Raw genomic sequence first — 17,082 nt, 5'->3', positions numbered from 1 at the left:
CTGACAGAGATAAAAAGCACCTTATCCCTGACCCAAGAGTTTCATTCCTGAGAGGGGGGAGGAGTTGCTGTTAGTGGTAATGTTGGCAGTGCATGGAGGTAGAGGATAGAAGGGGGGGTGCTGGTGGAGGGGAAGGGCTACCAATGAAGTTAGGTATGGATGAGTGAATTTCTGCAACAAATTCAGACCAGAGAGAAGAAAGGAAGGAGGATAAAGAAGAAAAAAAATAGAGTAGGTGACCAAAGCAGTCAACCTATAGGAAAAGAACCGGCCCAGAGAGACGAGGAGGTATATAGTTGAAGATAACTCCACATTATAAACAGATTGCGTCTGTACTATTTATTTTGGTTTTAGGAAAACCTCTGAAAATTTCAGAGACTTAATTAGACTTCCTGCCAGGCAGTTACTTAAGAGAAATGCAGACCCTCCTTTTGCCACAGAACACTCTCAAGTCCATGGAAGGTGGGTATTAGAGCTCTAGGACCCCAGCACATCTCCAACTGAGGGCACTTCACTGATTTAAGTGAGTATAGTATTGTTTTTGTGTATGTGTTGGTGGGATGTTTAATTTTGTGTAGTATAATAGGAATATATTAGTGGAACCATTCACTTTTGCTTTTCTCTGACCCCTTACGTATTATCATCGATATTGTTGTTGTTATTATTTTAAACAAGCTGGAGCAAACATGGGCTGCTCATAATTAAAACACTTCTCCCAGTTTGGAATTTTGTCTCCTACCCATTAGAATTGTAGAGAGATAGCAGTCCTGCAGCAAAAACAGGGACATAGGCTTTCTCTGTGGATTAATTGGTCAGGAACTTTTTATATTGTTAAGTGGCTCTTAAGCGGCTAATTCTTGACTGTGAAAACTGCTTTTCCTGGGCAATGCTCTTTAAGGAAAAACTTCTTCAGTCCAGTGATTGGTGACTAAGGAAACGATGGAGCACAGGGGATTGGGCGGGATCTCGGCTCCTAATAATGCCTCCTTGTCCAATGAAAAGCATTTCCTATTGAGACCCCCAAGAGTTCCCTCAGCCCTCGCTACGGCCCGGACTTTGGGCCTTTTCTTGTGTCCTGCTTGTTAAAGGCCAGCCGGCTACCGCATTCAAGAGAGCCATTCCTTAACAAAGAAAAGAGATAAATGTAAATAAGCTCACAGTTTCAGAATGAGCGGTTTGTTGTAAGAAACTTCGGCAGCCCAGAGCCTGTTACTTTGGGCTGGGCTAATCTTTCCCTGTAAAAAAATAATGGATTAAAATATGCACTTCTAAAGTGCAAGTTGTCCATTTACATGTTTATTAGCTAATTGTCTACAGGCATGAGCACATTCTTTCATCTTGCAAACTCTTTCTTGGGGTAAGTCTGTTTGAGAAAGATTTGATTTGGGTGTTTGGGGGTGGAGGAGCGGCATAACAAACTTCAGCAGAATCACTGATGCTTTGAGTGTTTGGGGAAAGAAGTTATACTACAACAGAAGTGCTGAAGGGGGATCGTCGTGTTGAATCGTTTAAAAAAAACAATAATTTCTATTGTTTTGGCAATAATATTACTTCAGTGGAAGAGATACTGGATTTTCAGGCTGTCGTTTCATGTAAACACAGTTGTCCTAAAAAGCGCATTTTAAATCAGAGTAATTTAGAAATTCTTCTGGCTAGCTTTGTATTTCTTTGGTTTGCAATTAATTTGAGCTAATGTGGTTTCTATTATTATGAGGTTTCTTTTAGTAAAACTATCTGTGGCAGTTTGCCTTTGATGCTTAATTGATTTATGGAAAATGTGACATTTTCTATACTGAATGATTCGTGAACTTTACCATAAAAGAAGAAAGATGTTTAAATACAAAACTAATTCTGGCATAAGTTGAATTTGATATTATATTTGAAATTAATCACTGTTTTCCGTACAAGTGCAATAATGTGACATTTATAACTTTTTGTATATGTTGGATATTTTAAAGACTTTTAGTAACAAGATCTTGTTGAATTGATAAATACTGTGTTTTAGTTATTTTGCTTTAGGAACTATAGTAGTGTGATTCATCATTATTTCAGCATGGAAAAGACCAGATGAATCTAAAGATTAACATTTAGAGCTTGGTGGGATTATTCACCTTACCAAATTATACCATTTTTCTTTTTATTTGAGTAACATGAAGACAATAATGTCCTAAACTCCAGATTATCCAGTGGATTAGAAACCTTTATTTTTCAGAACAAAATTCCAAACATATCCCATTAACATAGAGTGTAAATCCTTTTGCCATGTCATAGTTAAAAAGTTGCACTCTTGCTAAAAAGGATGAGTTCAGCTGATACACTTGATGGCATTTATATTCTAAAGCATTTCCTATCAATCAGAGATGTGAATTAATGCCCAACTGGAAAAATCAGCCTGATCTTCCAGAATTTGTACTCTTTGTGAGTTAAAGAGAGGAATGGGAAGATACCTCACAGGAACACTAAGGCCAATCTTAGCTAAAGCTTCATCTATTCAATTTCCTTTGAGAGAAAACACAGTGAGAATTGTCGCCCTTGCTGTGGTGTGGTCAGGGACAAATTGTGTAGTTGTCCTTTTTTACTGTGTATGGTTATCATGTATATACTTTGATCTTGGCCTTCTTAAGGGGGAGGGAAAAAAACCTATAATATATTTATGAAGATTAGTAGTGAAAATTGAGAGCTTAATAGGAGATTAATAGATTCCCACCTACCACTGGGACTCCAGCCTTACTTTTAGTAGGTAAATAATTGGTTATTAGAACAATGCATAGGCTAGGTAGTCTACTGATTATATATAGTTATGTTCTGAAGTACTTTGGCAATCTTATATTTTGAGAAGACAGTTAACTGGGGAACAGGTAGAAAAGGTCAAGGATTAAAACCTTACACCATTAGAGCCAATATACCTGCTGATATGGGCATAAAGGGGATGAGGAAAAAGAGGTCATTAGGAAGACCTTAAGATATAATGTCTTGATCTGTGATTCTTAGCTCCTGGCACTAATTAATAATATTTGCTTCTGATATTAAAATAAATCTAAACTATGTGGTAACACGTTACCTTATTGTGTAGTTAGACTTATTGTGGTGATCATTTTGAAATATATACAAATACATAATCATTATGTTGTACACCTGTAACTAATACACTGTTGTATGTCAATTATACTTCAATTAAAAATAAATAAATCTAGAAATAGTTTCATTGAGTTTAATAAAAATTAATTTCCTTTATCTCAGACTTTGAGGGATTATTATTTTTATTTTGCAGAAATAAATGGGAACAGATGGAAACAACTGATAGGAGAGAATAGCCAGTGAGGCCACTGTCATAGCATCAGTTGAAGGCTGCTGACAATCAAAGCTGAAGGTGGAAGGAGAATAGAAACTGAGGTCCAGAAAGGGACTGTGAATTGCTCTCACACAGTTAGTGATGGGGCTGGATGTGGCCAAATTAAATTAATAACAAATATGAAAACCTCTGGGTATATGAACTTCCTAGTTTGCTTGTATTCCAAATAAAAAGAAGTTTTCTTCATAATCTATATCAATTGTGAATACCATAAAAGAATGTTAATGCTTTTGTCTTACCTTAAGATAAACCAGTAAATAATATTCATTTTATTTAAAAAATATTGCTTCCTAGAGGAGTGTGAATATCAATTCTCCTTAATATTAAGGTGATCTCAAATATATTTTAGGTTGACTCATTATTTTTTGTTTTGGTTCTCTTAGATTAGAGAAAAACTATTAGAGAAAAATTTCAGAAGAGTTGGAGATTTTTTTTTTTAACCAGTCTGCTTTGTTTAGGCTACTTTTGTTCAGAAGATGGTGAGATATGACCATGGTGTAAGTTTGGCACTAGCAGATGATGCTTCTTTACAGGCAGTAAATGAATAGTGTTCAAATGCAGGTGGTACTTGTAAGAATTCCATTGCTGAGTATTTCTAGTTCTATGCCAGTACTTTGGGCAGAGCTGTGATTTGAAGATGTTACAGAACATGCTAGGCCTAGGACATGCTAGTAGAAGCAGCAGTGATCGTTAGTGTGCTAATAGCCAGTAATTGAAGCCTTGCTAATATCACTGTAGTTCAGGTGAGAAAGAAATTCAGCTGGGGTCGGGGTGCAGATTAGGGCCAAGGCAGTGCGGTCTCCACCTGTTGTTCCAGACTTCTTTTCTTTCCTCTTCTCTTATCAAGGTCCCTATTCAATAGTAAGATTTTGCCAGAGAAAGAGAAAAGAAAAAAACAACCAATATAATTTCAGGCCAAAAAATATAAATCTCCTTTGTTCAATTATTTTTTAATGTAATGTATTTTCTTACAGAAGAGGATGAGGTATTTTTATGCCTTTGTCATTAGTTATCTTTAATGATAATAGATAATACAGACTCATGGACTTTATGTTTGTCAACACAAGCTATAAACGATGGCTCAACAGTTACAGGTTTGAAAAATAAAATGTTATCTGCAACTCTGTAATAAGAAAATTCAAAATATTTAGGTACTATTTTAAAATATGTTGGATTTAATTTACTGATTTATATCATATAATACTTTTCTTTATCTTATTTTTTAAAGATTATTTATTTATTTATTCATGAGAGACACAGAAGGAGAGAGAGGCAGAGACACAGGTAGAGGGAGAAGCAGGCTCCATGCAGGGAGCCCGACGTGGGACTCGATTCTGGGTCTCCAGGATCATGCCCCGGGCTGAAGGCGGCGCTAAAATACTGAGCCACCCGGGCTGCCCCATTTCTTTATCTTATAATCTTAGTATACATGTTATTGGGAAAGTCTCTCTATGGGACACTATTGTGACTAATTCTATCCCATAGCAATCATTGGAGGAAATCCCTAAAAATAGTATCTCCAGAAAGTTCATTAATTATCCAAGTCTTGGGAAATCTTCATTGATTACCCAAGTCTTAGATAAAATCGGTGCTAGAATATGATTAAACTGATGTGATGAGTACCACTCTCCTGGTAATAACTTTCTCCAAAATTCTTAATTTCATTCTCCAACTTTTTTTTTTGTAACCAATACTCCAATACCTCCAATTTATTGTAGATAATAAGACCCAGAACTCCAGAATGACTGGAGGCATTGTGATTGTTTATTATAATTCAGACATTTTTGGTGTAGATGTATATGGATCCTTTGATTTAAGCCCTCTGTGCCATTGGTATATACCTTTAGAGATGGGAGACATATTATTTTATTTTATTTTATTTTATTTATATTATCAAAATCAGTATCCAAGTATGTCAGGTGAATTGGTATGAAAATTTATAACTAATTTGCCTGCTTAAATAGGAATAATAAATCCAAGTTCTCAGTTGACATGTATGAACCACACAGAATTTGGAAATGAACTCTTTTACAAACAACCAAAATATTTCCCAAAAGTTCTGGGACATCTGCTGAGATAATAGACAATTTCATAATATTAGGTTAAGCAATTTCTCTGCAGTTATCTTACTTTATAATTGTTAGAGAAAATTGTACTTTAGTAAGGTTGATGCAATCGTTGGCCTCATGATGTTTGAGCACTAAAAAAATATTATTTTTCAAAGATTAGACTGTGTCATCAGGTGAAGGGTTAGTGGGAGACGATTATTTTAGTGAAAAAAAATCAAGTTAATCACTGAGGTTAGGATCTGCTCAGATTAGGGCCTGTGTCAATTTCCTGATCTTTTCAAATAAAGTGAGGACACAAAACAGCCATTATAATCTCAATGCAAATCAAAATCAACATAGAGAAATGATTTTTAACAGGATATTTCTTGCATCAAAAATAAATGAAGCTTATCAATCTGAGCATTTGACACACCACTTGGCTTGCTTGGCATGAAACCTGATAGAGATCAACTTCCCTGTTCACTTCTGGAGTAAAATATTTACTTATGGTTTCCTCCATATTAATATCATAAGGCTAAGTTATATTTTAAAAACTATTATGAAACATCAACCAATGCATAGGAACATCAATTAATTAGAACCATGTGTATAATGGTGACCTGTGCCTGTAACTTGGTCTTACCTGTTAGCAGTCACTCTCATCTGAGAAGCAACAGTCTAGACATATTCCCTATTATTCCAGCAGAATGGTTTCAATCTGTATATTTTTTGCAACTTTTTTGTATTTTTTTAGTTTGCTTCACTGCTAGATATTTATAGGCAAGGACACAATAGGTTTTGGCTTCCTCTGAAAAAGTATTGTCAATGTTCCTAAGTTTCAACCGGAGTAGAAAGAGGAAATTCTCTGGGGATCAGAAGCGCTCTGATCTGACCCAAGCTCAATAAAAATGGAGCAAGGTAAAAGAATTTGAATATACTCTGCCTTCAAGGCCTTGTCTTCCTAAATTCTGGACTGTGGGGGGAAAAAAAGCCAGCCTTTCTAGGCCACTAGAAATATACCAGGAGTTAGAACTTTGTTTTCAATGTTATCATCTGAAAGTTTAGCATTTAGTGAAGTAATTTAGGTATTCATCTTTATAGGGCCAAAAAGCTAGCTCCACTTCCTCCAGTAGCCCCAAAGACTCCAAACATGGCATATTTCATCATTAGAATTTTTTTTAAAATGTGAACACTACTATGAACTGTTAAAATTGAGTCCATATGTGTAGGTCAAGGTTACAAATTCATTGACGGTCAGATTACCCTTGGTCAACCTCCGGGTGATCTGCTTCCTGCCCGTTGTCGGTGAAAATACATCCACCCAGTATTCTGAACCTCCTAGATGATTAATTATTGGAATTATTGCATGCAAAGGTCTTTACAATAGTCTCACACTACCTGCAATGGAGTATGTAATTAGCTGAAGCAGCCTATATTTTTTCTTTTTCATCTCATCTGAAGCTCATGTTTATCCTTTGTCTTCATTCAGTGCATGGTATATTGGCAATTTATGAAAATCTAGTGGTTAAAAAACAGTTTCTTTTAGTCCAAAGAAAGGAAGCCAGTCAGAAGAGACCTTGTTTTTTGTATACCATTAATTCTTCATTAGAATCAGCTTGAGAGCCAAATGCTTCTCTGATTTTCTTTAACCATAGCTCAAATGGGAGATAGTCCTTTTCAGGACACCCTCTTGGATTGTCCTATTATGAGAAAAATTGTGTAAAGGTTGAAATTTAAGGGGGTCTTTCTGAGACATAAGGAAAATATGGTGTTAGGAGAAAGATGTGTTGCTTGGTAAAATAAGTTTACCAAGAAAGATAGCGACACAAGTGTCCAGTTGTGTCAGGGAAAAAAAAAGGAAAGAAAATTTTCCATCATGTTTCTTTGTGATTAGGTAGGACTGAATACAGGCAAGCTCATAAAATTACTCACAAGCCCTTTTGAATCTTCCTTGCCTCAGCTGTGAGGCTCAGAGGTATGTTTATACAGGGAAGAGAAACAGTATAGTCAAGTTACAGAGTGAACTAGTGTCTGAATCAGAAATAGAACTCTTTGCTTCCAATGCTGTGTTAAGTCCCAGCACCACACCCTAACTGCTAGACAGCAAAGGTGCTAATGTGTTCAAGCAAAGGAAAGCTATGAATAAGGCCTTAGTGGCAGTTCCCCATGCCCTGTCTTCAGGATTGAGACTGTAATGCTTTCTTGTCTGTGGCCCTTTCTCTCCCACAGGATTTGGTTACTCAAAGTAGCAAAGCAGAAGTGCCAGACTGCCTGCTGTTGGTGTAGTATATATATGTTCATCAACATAAATATACGTTAGTGTAGTATATATGTTTTCCATTCAATTTATGCATAAAACTGAATGGAAAACAAGGGAGACAAACTTCACCTATTTGAGATGCACCGTCTTGGGAAGTACAAAATAATAGCCAGTGAACTAGAAGCAGGCTGTGTAAAAAGGTTATCAGTGGGCAGAATGGAGGGCATCTGGGTACAGATGTAGAGGCATCTGTTAATGAAACCATTTTCCAAATAATCTTATTGGCAGTACTTATTGTAGAAGGCAGGTGCAAGCAGATTATAGTGAATGAAACTTGGCTTTAATATAAGGGATTTTCCAGTCCCTTAATTTCTTTAGATTGTGTAATTATGTTACAGGAATATTTTTGACTCTCTTGATTTTTTTCAACAGTGAAAAAAATGGCCTTCGGACTAATGGGTAGTGAGTTGTGGGTGTTAAAAATAGTATATAGGGATCCCTGGGTGGCGCAGCGGTTTAGCGCCTGCCTTTGGCCCAGGGCGCGATCCTGGAAACCCGGGATCGAATCCCACGTCGGGCTCCCTGCATGGAGCCTGCTTCTCCCTCCGCCTGTGTCTCTGCCTCTCTCTTTCTCTCTCTCTCTCTCTCTGTGTGACTATCATAAATAAGTAAAAAATAAAAAAAAATAAAAATAGTATACAAAGTGGTTTAAGCAATTGAGGAGTTTGGCATTCTTTTTCCTTCTGCCATAGCATTGGTGAAACAATCTGCATAAACCTGGGTCTACAGTTCCCAAAGTAAGATATGAGCCCCACTGAGAGTTTTCAGGTTCTTCCTGTTTTTGCTGATCAGCTTCAGTGACCTTAAACATAGTGAATGCATATTGTTCTTTCTGAGAAAACTGGAAAGAGTGTGATGAAGTAAAGGAGCAGAGAGGATAAAATTTGAGGAATCATGAACCAGAAATACCTCTCAAGGCCCTAAATAAAAATTAGCAGCACTGACATCTCCCCAGCAAGGTCCTCTTTCTTACACCTCTTCTTCTCCTCATTCTCTAATTCTTCAGTTTTAATTTCTTTGCTACTGTCTTTCCCATCTCCTCTTTTGCTCTTCTCACCTATTTTTATTTCTTCTCTGTCTGTTTTTTCCTCTCGTGGACTTTACTTGGTCAAGGTTCCTACTATACATTGCTTTTATTTATCAAGGTTGATTGTGGCAAATGTTGAGCTGGGCCTGTGGGATGAAACGGCCAGGAAAGAATATGATCTTAGTGCAGTGTTAAGCTCAGGGGAGGCACTCCATAAAGATCTTTTGAATGAGAATTGAGGAATAGCAAGTTTCCAATCTTGAGAACTTTAGCTGTTAAAAATGACAACTCTTTGATTTAAATCTAATGAGTCATCTTTCCAAGGTCATTTCTCCCTCTAGGCACTGCAGTGAGTGAATTTTTTTCCCCCAAACCAGTTTTTTTTTTTTTCTCAATGCAAAGACTGGCCAAAGTAGCTCTATATCTTAGGCAGCTTTCTCCCTCCACTCCCTTCTCTGTTTATATATATAGAGTGGCCCTTTGACCTGTTCCCTTGGAGTTGGAAAGAATGAGTAATATAAGGAGGAATCACTTCAGAAAAATTAATTTCACATTTTAAAATATAATCATATGAAAATCCATTATTGGATATGTCAAGGAGCAAACACCACTTTTAGTCCACATCCTCCTCATTGAAAATAATTCATTCAGCAGTTACTTGTCCATAGTGTATTACAGAGAATTAGAAAGACTGTTCCTATGGCAGCTGCTAACCTAGAAAGTTAGTAAGATTTCTATATGCACCTTAGAACAATGTTGGCCCAGATACCCAACAAAGATGATTAAGTTAATGACTGCTACATGTATAAGCAGTGGCAAGCAAATGGCAGGTAACTTTTGATCAAAGTGTGGGGCAGGGAGATGGGCATTTATGTCAAATCTACCTTTCATATTTCACCTGTATTCAGCCAGAAAAGGTTTTATAGATTAGGGTCATTTTAGGAGCTGAAAGCATGAAGACAACTAATGGAATGGAAGGGGAGAAGACATCCTAGGCTAAGTATCTAGCAAGAGAAAAACATGAAAAGTGAACTACAATCTGCAAGAGGGAATATCTGAGATTATTATTTGAATTATCACCCTAGAAAGTCTATGTAATACAGTGAAAAATCTTTTTGCCAGAAGCTTTAATTAATGGAGGGATTCTTGCTCTCTGAACTCACGTTTTAGAAGAAAAGGTGAATTAATAATTTACTTCAGAAGTTTAATTATAACTTCTTTAAGAGCATGTCCTGGAGGTCCCATATTGACCTGTAAGTCTTGTGCAATGCAACTAGTACTTAGACAATGAAATTTACTAGTATTGGAAGAGAGATTATATAATTTAGATTAGTTTAACAATACTTTGGTTAGGAATAAGAAACCTGAATTCTGATTCTGATGATACCATTTGCACATTCTTCTAATTTTGACATTGTAATTCTAAATTACATAAGCTTCAGTTTCTTCTTCTGAAATATGGTGATACATTCCTGTCTTGCCTACCTTATGGTGTTCTTGTGGGAATCAAATAAAACACATTTTTGAAAGTTAAATAATTCCATATGAATTTTAAACTATTAGTGTCATTTTGATTATTAGAGGTCTATTTCCCCATCCTCATTCCCCATCCCTGCTTGGGTTCTTAAGTACCCAATATCTTATTCTTGTTCATTGCAGTGCTACATGTAGTATTGCATTTTTAATACTGAGTGTGATCTCTCCCAATCTTGCAACATACTCTTGTAGTACCTTTTAACATATGGTTGGTGCTCAAAATGTACTTGTGAAACAAAATTGAATGTGTGTATTGTTTCCAATCTGAGTGGACAGGATATCTTTTAGTCCACAGAAATGAATGGAAGGCAGATTTGATTATTCATTCCATCTTGTCTCCCATAGGAGGAAAATATTTCTTACCAGTCTCTAGTCTCAAAGTGGTGAAACCTGCAGCCAGCAGGCCTTCTGAAAAAAAAAAAATCCATGGGTGACAGAAGATTCATTGACTTTCAGTTTCAAGATTTAAATTCAAGCTTCAGACCCAGGTTGGGCAATGCTACTGCCAATAATACTTGCATTGTTGATGATTCCTTCAAGTATAATCTGAATGGTGCTGTCTACAGTGTTGTATTCATCCTGGGTCTGATAACCAACAGTGCCTCTCTGTTTGTCTTCTGCTTCCGCATGAAAAAGAGAAGTGAGACTGCTATTTTCATCACCAATCTAGCCCTTTCTGATTTGCTCTTTGTTTGCACTCTACCTTTCAAAATATTTTACAATTTCAACCGTCACTGGCCTTTTGGTGACACCCTTTGCAAGATCTCTGGGACTGCATTCCTCACCAACATCTATGGGAGCATGCTGTTCCTCACCTGTATTAGTGTGGATCGTTTCCTGGCCATTGTCTATCCCTTCCGATCTCGTACCATTAGGACAAGGAGGAATTCTGCCATTGTGTGTGCTGGAGTCTGGATCCTAGTCCTCAGTGGTGGTATTTCAGCCTCTTTGTTCTCCACCACTAATGTCAACAATGCAACTACCACCTGCTTTGAGGGCTTCTCCAAACGTGTCTGGAAGACTTATCTGTCCAAGATCACCATATTTATTGAAGTTGTTGGTTTCATCATTCCTCTGATATTGAATGTCTCTTGCTCTTCTGTGGTGCTAAGAACCCTACGCAAGCCTGCTACACTGTCTCAAATTGGGACCAATAAGAAAAAAGTGCTGAAGATGATCACAGTGCATATGGCAGTCTTTGTGGTATGCTTTGTACCCTATAATTCTGTCCTCTTCCTGTATGCCCTAGTGCGCTCCCAAGCCATTACCAATTGTTTATTGGAAAGATTTGCAAAGATTATGTACCCAATCACCTTGTGCCTTGCAACTCTGAACTGTTGCTTTGACCCTTTTATCTATTACTTCACCCTTGAGTCTTTTCAGAAGTCCTTCTACATCAATACCCACCTCAAGATGGAGTCCTTGTTTAAGACTGAAACACCTCTGACCACAAAGCCTTCCCTTCCAGCTATTCAAGAAGAAGTTAGTGATCAAACAACACATAATGGTGGTGAATTGATGCTAGAATCCACCTTTTAGGTAATGAGAACTGTCTTTAGGTTCAGATATGGTTGTTCCTATGATTTTTCCTATGCTATGAACAAGACAAACAGTTTGAAGCTAATGATACTGAAAATGGATTAATGTACTGAATAGTCAGATACATTTATTTGAATGTTTATTGTACATATGCTGTTTTGTTCAATAATTATAGGTCAGGTCTAATTACAACAACCAAAAGAGATTGCCAAACTCTTCTGCTGGTTTTTAATTTCATTTATCACATTATGTAGGTAGCCAGTGGCCTTGACTTTAGTGATCTGGAGATTATTTTAAAAATTTTTAAGAAGATATTTCCACTCTGATAATATTTGGTAATTAGGTTGGGCCTATAAATATAGAACAAATTCAGGGATTATTAAAAAAAGTTTGTGTTAACTACTGATACGTTAGTCTTTTTTTCCTTTTTTGTATTGTCATAGAATATATTTTAGCACAAGAACATATTTTAGCCTAACATTATTAATAAGAAATGTATCAAATTTAAAAGAGCTATCAGAATTTATTGCATATATTTTGAAAGTAGAAACATAAATTGCGTTTGCCTGAATATGGATGGGAAGAAACAAAATTAGCTGGATTTACACATTTGTAGTTCCCAGCAGTGTCAGGTTTTTTTTTTTTTTAGTTCTTCCTTTTTTTACACTGCATTAAGATTTTCATATAAAACTTCAAATCCAGGATCCCTGGGTGGCGCAGCGGTTTGGCGCCTGCCTTTGGCCCAGGGCGCGATCCTGGAGACCCGGGATCGAATCCCACATCGGGCTCCCGGTGCATGGAGCCTGCTTCTCCCTCTGCCTGTGTCTCTGCCTCTCTCTCTCTGTGACTATCATAAATAAATAAAAAAAAATTTAAAAAAAAATAAAATAAAACTTCAAATCCAGAAAGCTGCTAAATACATGTCTGAAATAAATACAAAATAGAAAATCACATAAAACAGCACGTGTCCATTTAAAAATTAGCAACACCAATATTTTTTCTTAAAATTTCCAATTATCTTTCTTTTGACAGACTGATTTTATAAAATATTGTTCATATGAGATTTTGTAGCACAATGCAGCCAGAATACAGCTGCATTTATGCCCTGCTCAGGAGCAAATTGAAAAAAAAAAACAACAACAAAATAATAACAAAAAATAGAACACATTTAAAAATCTTTATTAAAATGTTCTTAATACTATTTTGGGGGGTGAGAGTAGACATCTGTAACTTTAAATCACTTATTCTTTCATATTAAATTTTGGAGCAAACATAACCAGATTGCTGCTGAATTTGTGTCCAGGTTAGGAGCATATTGAAAAAAATACATAAATCAACCCAAACCAATACAACAAAACTCAGGAAAAAAAACAATAAAACCATAAAAACAATGAAAAATAATTCCTAATGCTTGCATTTTTATTTAATTTTTGAGTTTCTGTAAATTTAAAAATACTGTATCATTTATATAAAATTTTGGAGTACAATACAGGTAGAAATCTGCTAAATTTGTGCCCACATCAGGATCAAATTGAGGGGAAAAACCCATAAAACAACCTCCCAAAAAACAAAACACATAAAAATTTAGAACATGTATTTTTTTGAGCATTTGTAAAACTTTCAAAATACCATGACTTTCATATGATGCTTTGGATCAAAATGCAGTTAGAAAGCTGCTAAACTGGGACCCCTGGGTCCTAGCCCTGGGGGGCTCAGTGGTTGAGTGCCTTCCTTCAGCCCAGGGCATGATCCTGGAGTCCCGGGATCGAGTCCCACATCAGGCTCTGGGCATGGAGCCTGCTTCTCCCTCTGCTTATGTCTCTGTCTCTCTCCCTGTCTGTGTGTCTCATGAGTAAATAAGTAAAATCTCAAAAAAAAAAAAAAGCTGGTAAACTGGTGCTTAGTTCAGGAGCAATTAGAATCAATATTTATAAATATACAAAAGAAAAACTTTTTTATACTCAAACAATAAAAGAAAGTAATCTTTAAAACATTTTACCATGTACTGAATGAAATGTAGATATAAGAATATTAAGACATGTAGATAGAAATTCTGAGCACATATAGCTTGAAAGGTGCTACATTTGTGCTCATTTCAGAAGGAATGAAAATAAGTTCCCTCATCTACATTCTTCACACTCACACACAAAACAAAACAATTAAAACATTGCAAAACAATAAAACATTCTTAAATATTTACTAATCAATTTTAAAATATTTGTGTATGGCAACTTAAAAATACTAAGACTTTTAAAGTAAATTTTCCAGGAACAATGCATCTTATAAATTGCTGAAATTGTGCTAGGAAGTGATTTTAAAAAACAGCAAAAACAAAACAAAACAAAACAAAAACAAAAATAAAAACAAACAAACAAAAAACACCCAAACACCATAAAACAATAATAGGAAAATAAATCTTTAAACAATGATCAAATTCTTAAAATTCTCACTAACCTTTTTTTCTTTCTCATGATATATGATTTAAAAATATTGATTTTTAAGTTTACAACATGAGCATAATGTAATCTTATTTTTTTCTTACATGAATCCTTTTATTTGATTCAATAGTTCTGTACTTTACCAAGTGCTCATCACAAGTGTACTCCTTAATCCCCATCACCTATTTCACCCATACTCCTCTGCACCTTCCCTTATGTGAATCCTTTAAATAAAATGTTACCAAACATATAAATTCCTGTTATTAATGGAAACCACCCAACATTTTTATACCAATTGGTTAATTATGAATTGCTACTTTCTCCTTCTTTATTAACGTTTGCTGGTGTAAAATTCTCCAACAACTCTATAACCCTTACTGAATGAGGAGAATGTCTTCATTGTGATTCTTTCTATAAATCAAAAGTATCCATGACCAGAACATTTTTAGATGCTTCAATACCAAATCCTGACTTAATAATGTTTGTTGATGAGTCTTACATGAAAGAGAAAGAAAGAAAGAAAGAAAGAAAGAAAGAAAGAAAGAAAGAAAGACCAGGCTTGATATACAGTAAATTGCCTAGTTTCTTTGTAAAATTTGTTTCCTTACCAGGATACCAATGGCTAAATTTGACCCTGGATTTGGGGCTCATTGAAAAAAAAATGCTAAAACAATAGAACAATAATAAAACTAAACTTTCAAAAATGGCATTACTTTTTTTTGTGACCTAAAGTCCTAGAAAATGATCATGCATTCTATTTTCTTGTGAAAACATTATACATAGAATATATAAGCATTAGGTTCAGTTCAATGATATTAGGTTAAGTTAGGCTAAGTTTGCTTGTTAGGTTATATTGTAAGATCAAATTAGTAATCAAAATATGAGCAATCTTTTATTTTTCTTTTAGTATTCTTTCTTTCCATTTGTAAAGTATAAACTATATGTAGCTTTTTGTTTATGCTTTGTCTCTCAAAATTATAAAATTTTAGGATTATGACACCAAACACTTTAATGGGATATGTTAACCAGGTTGGCATAAAATATATCAATAAATCAGTTTCCTTTTGTCCAATTTCCATATTTAGTTTTGTTTAATATTTCATATTTCAATTTATTTTAATTGGTTTCAATTATTATAGTTAATATAGCTTGCTAATAATACAAACTTTTTTCATGCAAACAATGTAACCAAATATAGGAAATGTATAACTAAATACGAAATTGATTTTTATTTTACATTTAAAGGCAAAAGCAATAATTCAGCTTTAATTACAACTTGGATTTCAAATGCTCCTTGAATGCAATAAATACGTTTGGATTATGTAGCAGTTATACTTTGGTCAACTATTTATTAAAGTTTGCCTTTATTTGTAGGCACCCAGGGCCATTTTTCCTTTATTTTCTCTCCATCCTTCAAGAAAGAACTTATTAAGGTATATTTGTACTCAAGTCAATTCCAATACTTTGTTTTTCAGGATGTCTGAAGATTAGACTAATACAAAATTGCAAATGGTAAACCCCTGGGTGACTTTTCAGGAATCAAGCTGAAAGATTAACTGCTACCTTCTCTGATTTGTCCAATTTGGCTTTGATTTATTTGGGTCTTCTTGCTAAGCTGACTCTTGAATCTGATCACTCAGATTTGATTAAATTCCCTAGGACAACTAGGAGTCTTGGAGAAAGTCAAGACAAACAGACCATCTGACAAAGAGATGATTTTGGAGGTGGATAGCTCACTGACCAAAAACTAGAAGAGCTGGTGGTCCCAGGGTGGCAGCACAAGGAATTCCCACTTATCATCCTCATACCTTCTAACTCTCAGGGAAAGCAATGCCAACATTTCATAAACTGTATTATGGTTTGTGGTTCCCCATGAAATGACAGCAAGCACTACCTTTTCTAAAGGCATGACCAGAGTGATTAGCCCTAGGTCATGTTTAAAATTATAGGAAATTTGTCATTCATGACTTTCTAGGCCAGGTCTTCAGAAAAAATGTAGGCAGAAGGTGGTTGTTTTATATCTCCATTAACCTTCTTCCATCTACGTTTCCACCCCTAAACTTCTGCACCTTTATGTTTGCTATGGTTTCCCAAACTCTCTGTCTTTCCTGGGACCCTTTCCAACATCTCTCTTCACCTTCTTCAGAAATATTGCTTTTTGTGGATCAAAAACAATACATAAACCTCTGTCAAAATGACATGTTGAATAGATTTACACTAAAGTGGAAATGACTGATCCCTCCACCCACGGCTTTTACTCCTCCCATTGGTGTTTGCATCTTATGAAAGGAGTCTGGTCAATTAAAATAACTGAAACAGGGTTGGAATAGGGAGGCATGACTGTCCTCTTGAGCCTCAGCATCCTTCAACTCATGGTAGGGCCTCTACAACTGTAACTTTCTGGTCCCACTCTCAACATTACCCTATGTACCACTGAGTCTAAAACATACACTACCTTTTGTCAGATATCCCTCTTTTCCAAAACTGCCTAGAGTAACTGGAATTCTATGTTCTCATTTCTTTTTTCTAAATATTTTATTTATTTATTCATGAGATACACAGAAAGAGAGAGAGAGAGGGAAGAGGGGCAGAGACACAGGCAGAGGGAGAAGCAGAGGGAGAAGCAGGCTCCATGCAGGGAGTCTGATGTGGGGCTCGATCCTGGGACTCCAGGACCATGCCCTGGGCCAAAGGCAGATGCTAAACTGCTGAGCCACCCAGGGATCCCCCTATGTTCTCATTTCATACATGCTTGGATTTTTTTTTCCCCCAAATGACTTCATTCTGGAGGACTTAGTGAAATGCTTCTTAAAATATGAATC

The 17,082-nt window shown here is 35.8% G+C and overlaps 1 protein-coding gene across 1 annotated transcript; it reads left to right on the top strand.

The window, feature by feature from the left end:
* Positions 1–776: 776 nt before the first annotated feature.
* Positions 777–12,999, top strand: LPAR4 (lysophosphatidic acid receptor 4). The gene is made up of 2 exons (XM_077887581.1): positions 777–1,357; positions 10,629–12,999. The coding sequence occupies exon 2, from the start codon at positions 10,710–10,712 to the stop codon at positions 11,820–11,822; it is 1,113 nt and encodes a 370-aa protein (XP_077743707.1). The 5' UTR covers positions 777–1,357; positions 10,629–10,709; the 3' UTR covers positions 11,823–12,999.
* Positions 13,000–17,082: the final 4,083 nt, after the last annotated feature.

This window comes from Canis aureus, chromosome X, assembly GCF_053574225.1.
Source record: "Canis aureus isolate CA01 chromosome X, VMU_Caureus_v.1.0, whole genome shotgun sequence".
NCBI lineage: Eukaryota > Metazoa > Chordata > Mammalia > Carnivora > Canidae > Canis > Canis aureus.
This window is presented reverse-complemented; position numbering and strand designations above follow the sequence as displayed.

Excerpts from the sequence above, each read along its gene's own strand:
- LPAR4 (XM_077887581.1), top strand. The coding sequence starts at position 10,710 with ATGGGTGACAGAAGATTCATTGACTTTCAGTTTCAAGATTTAAATTCA.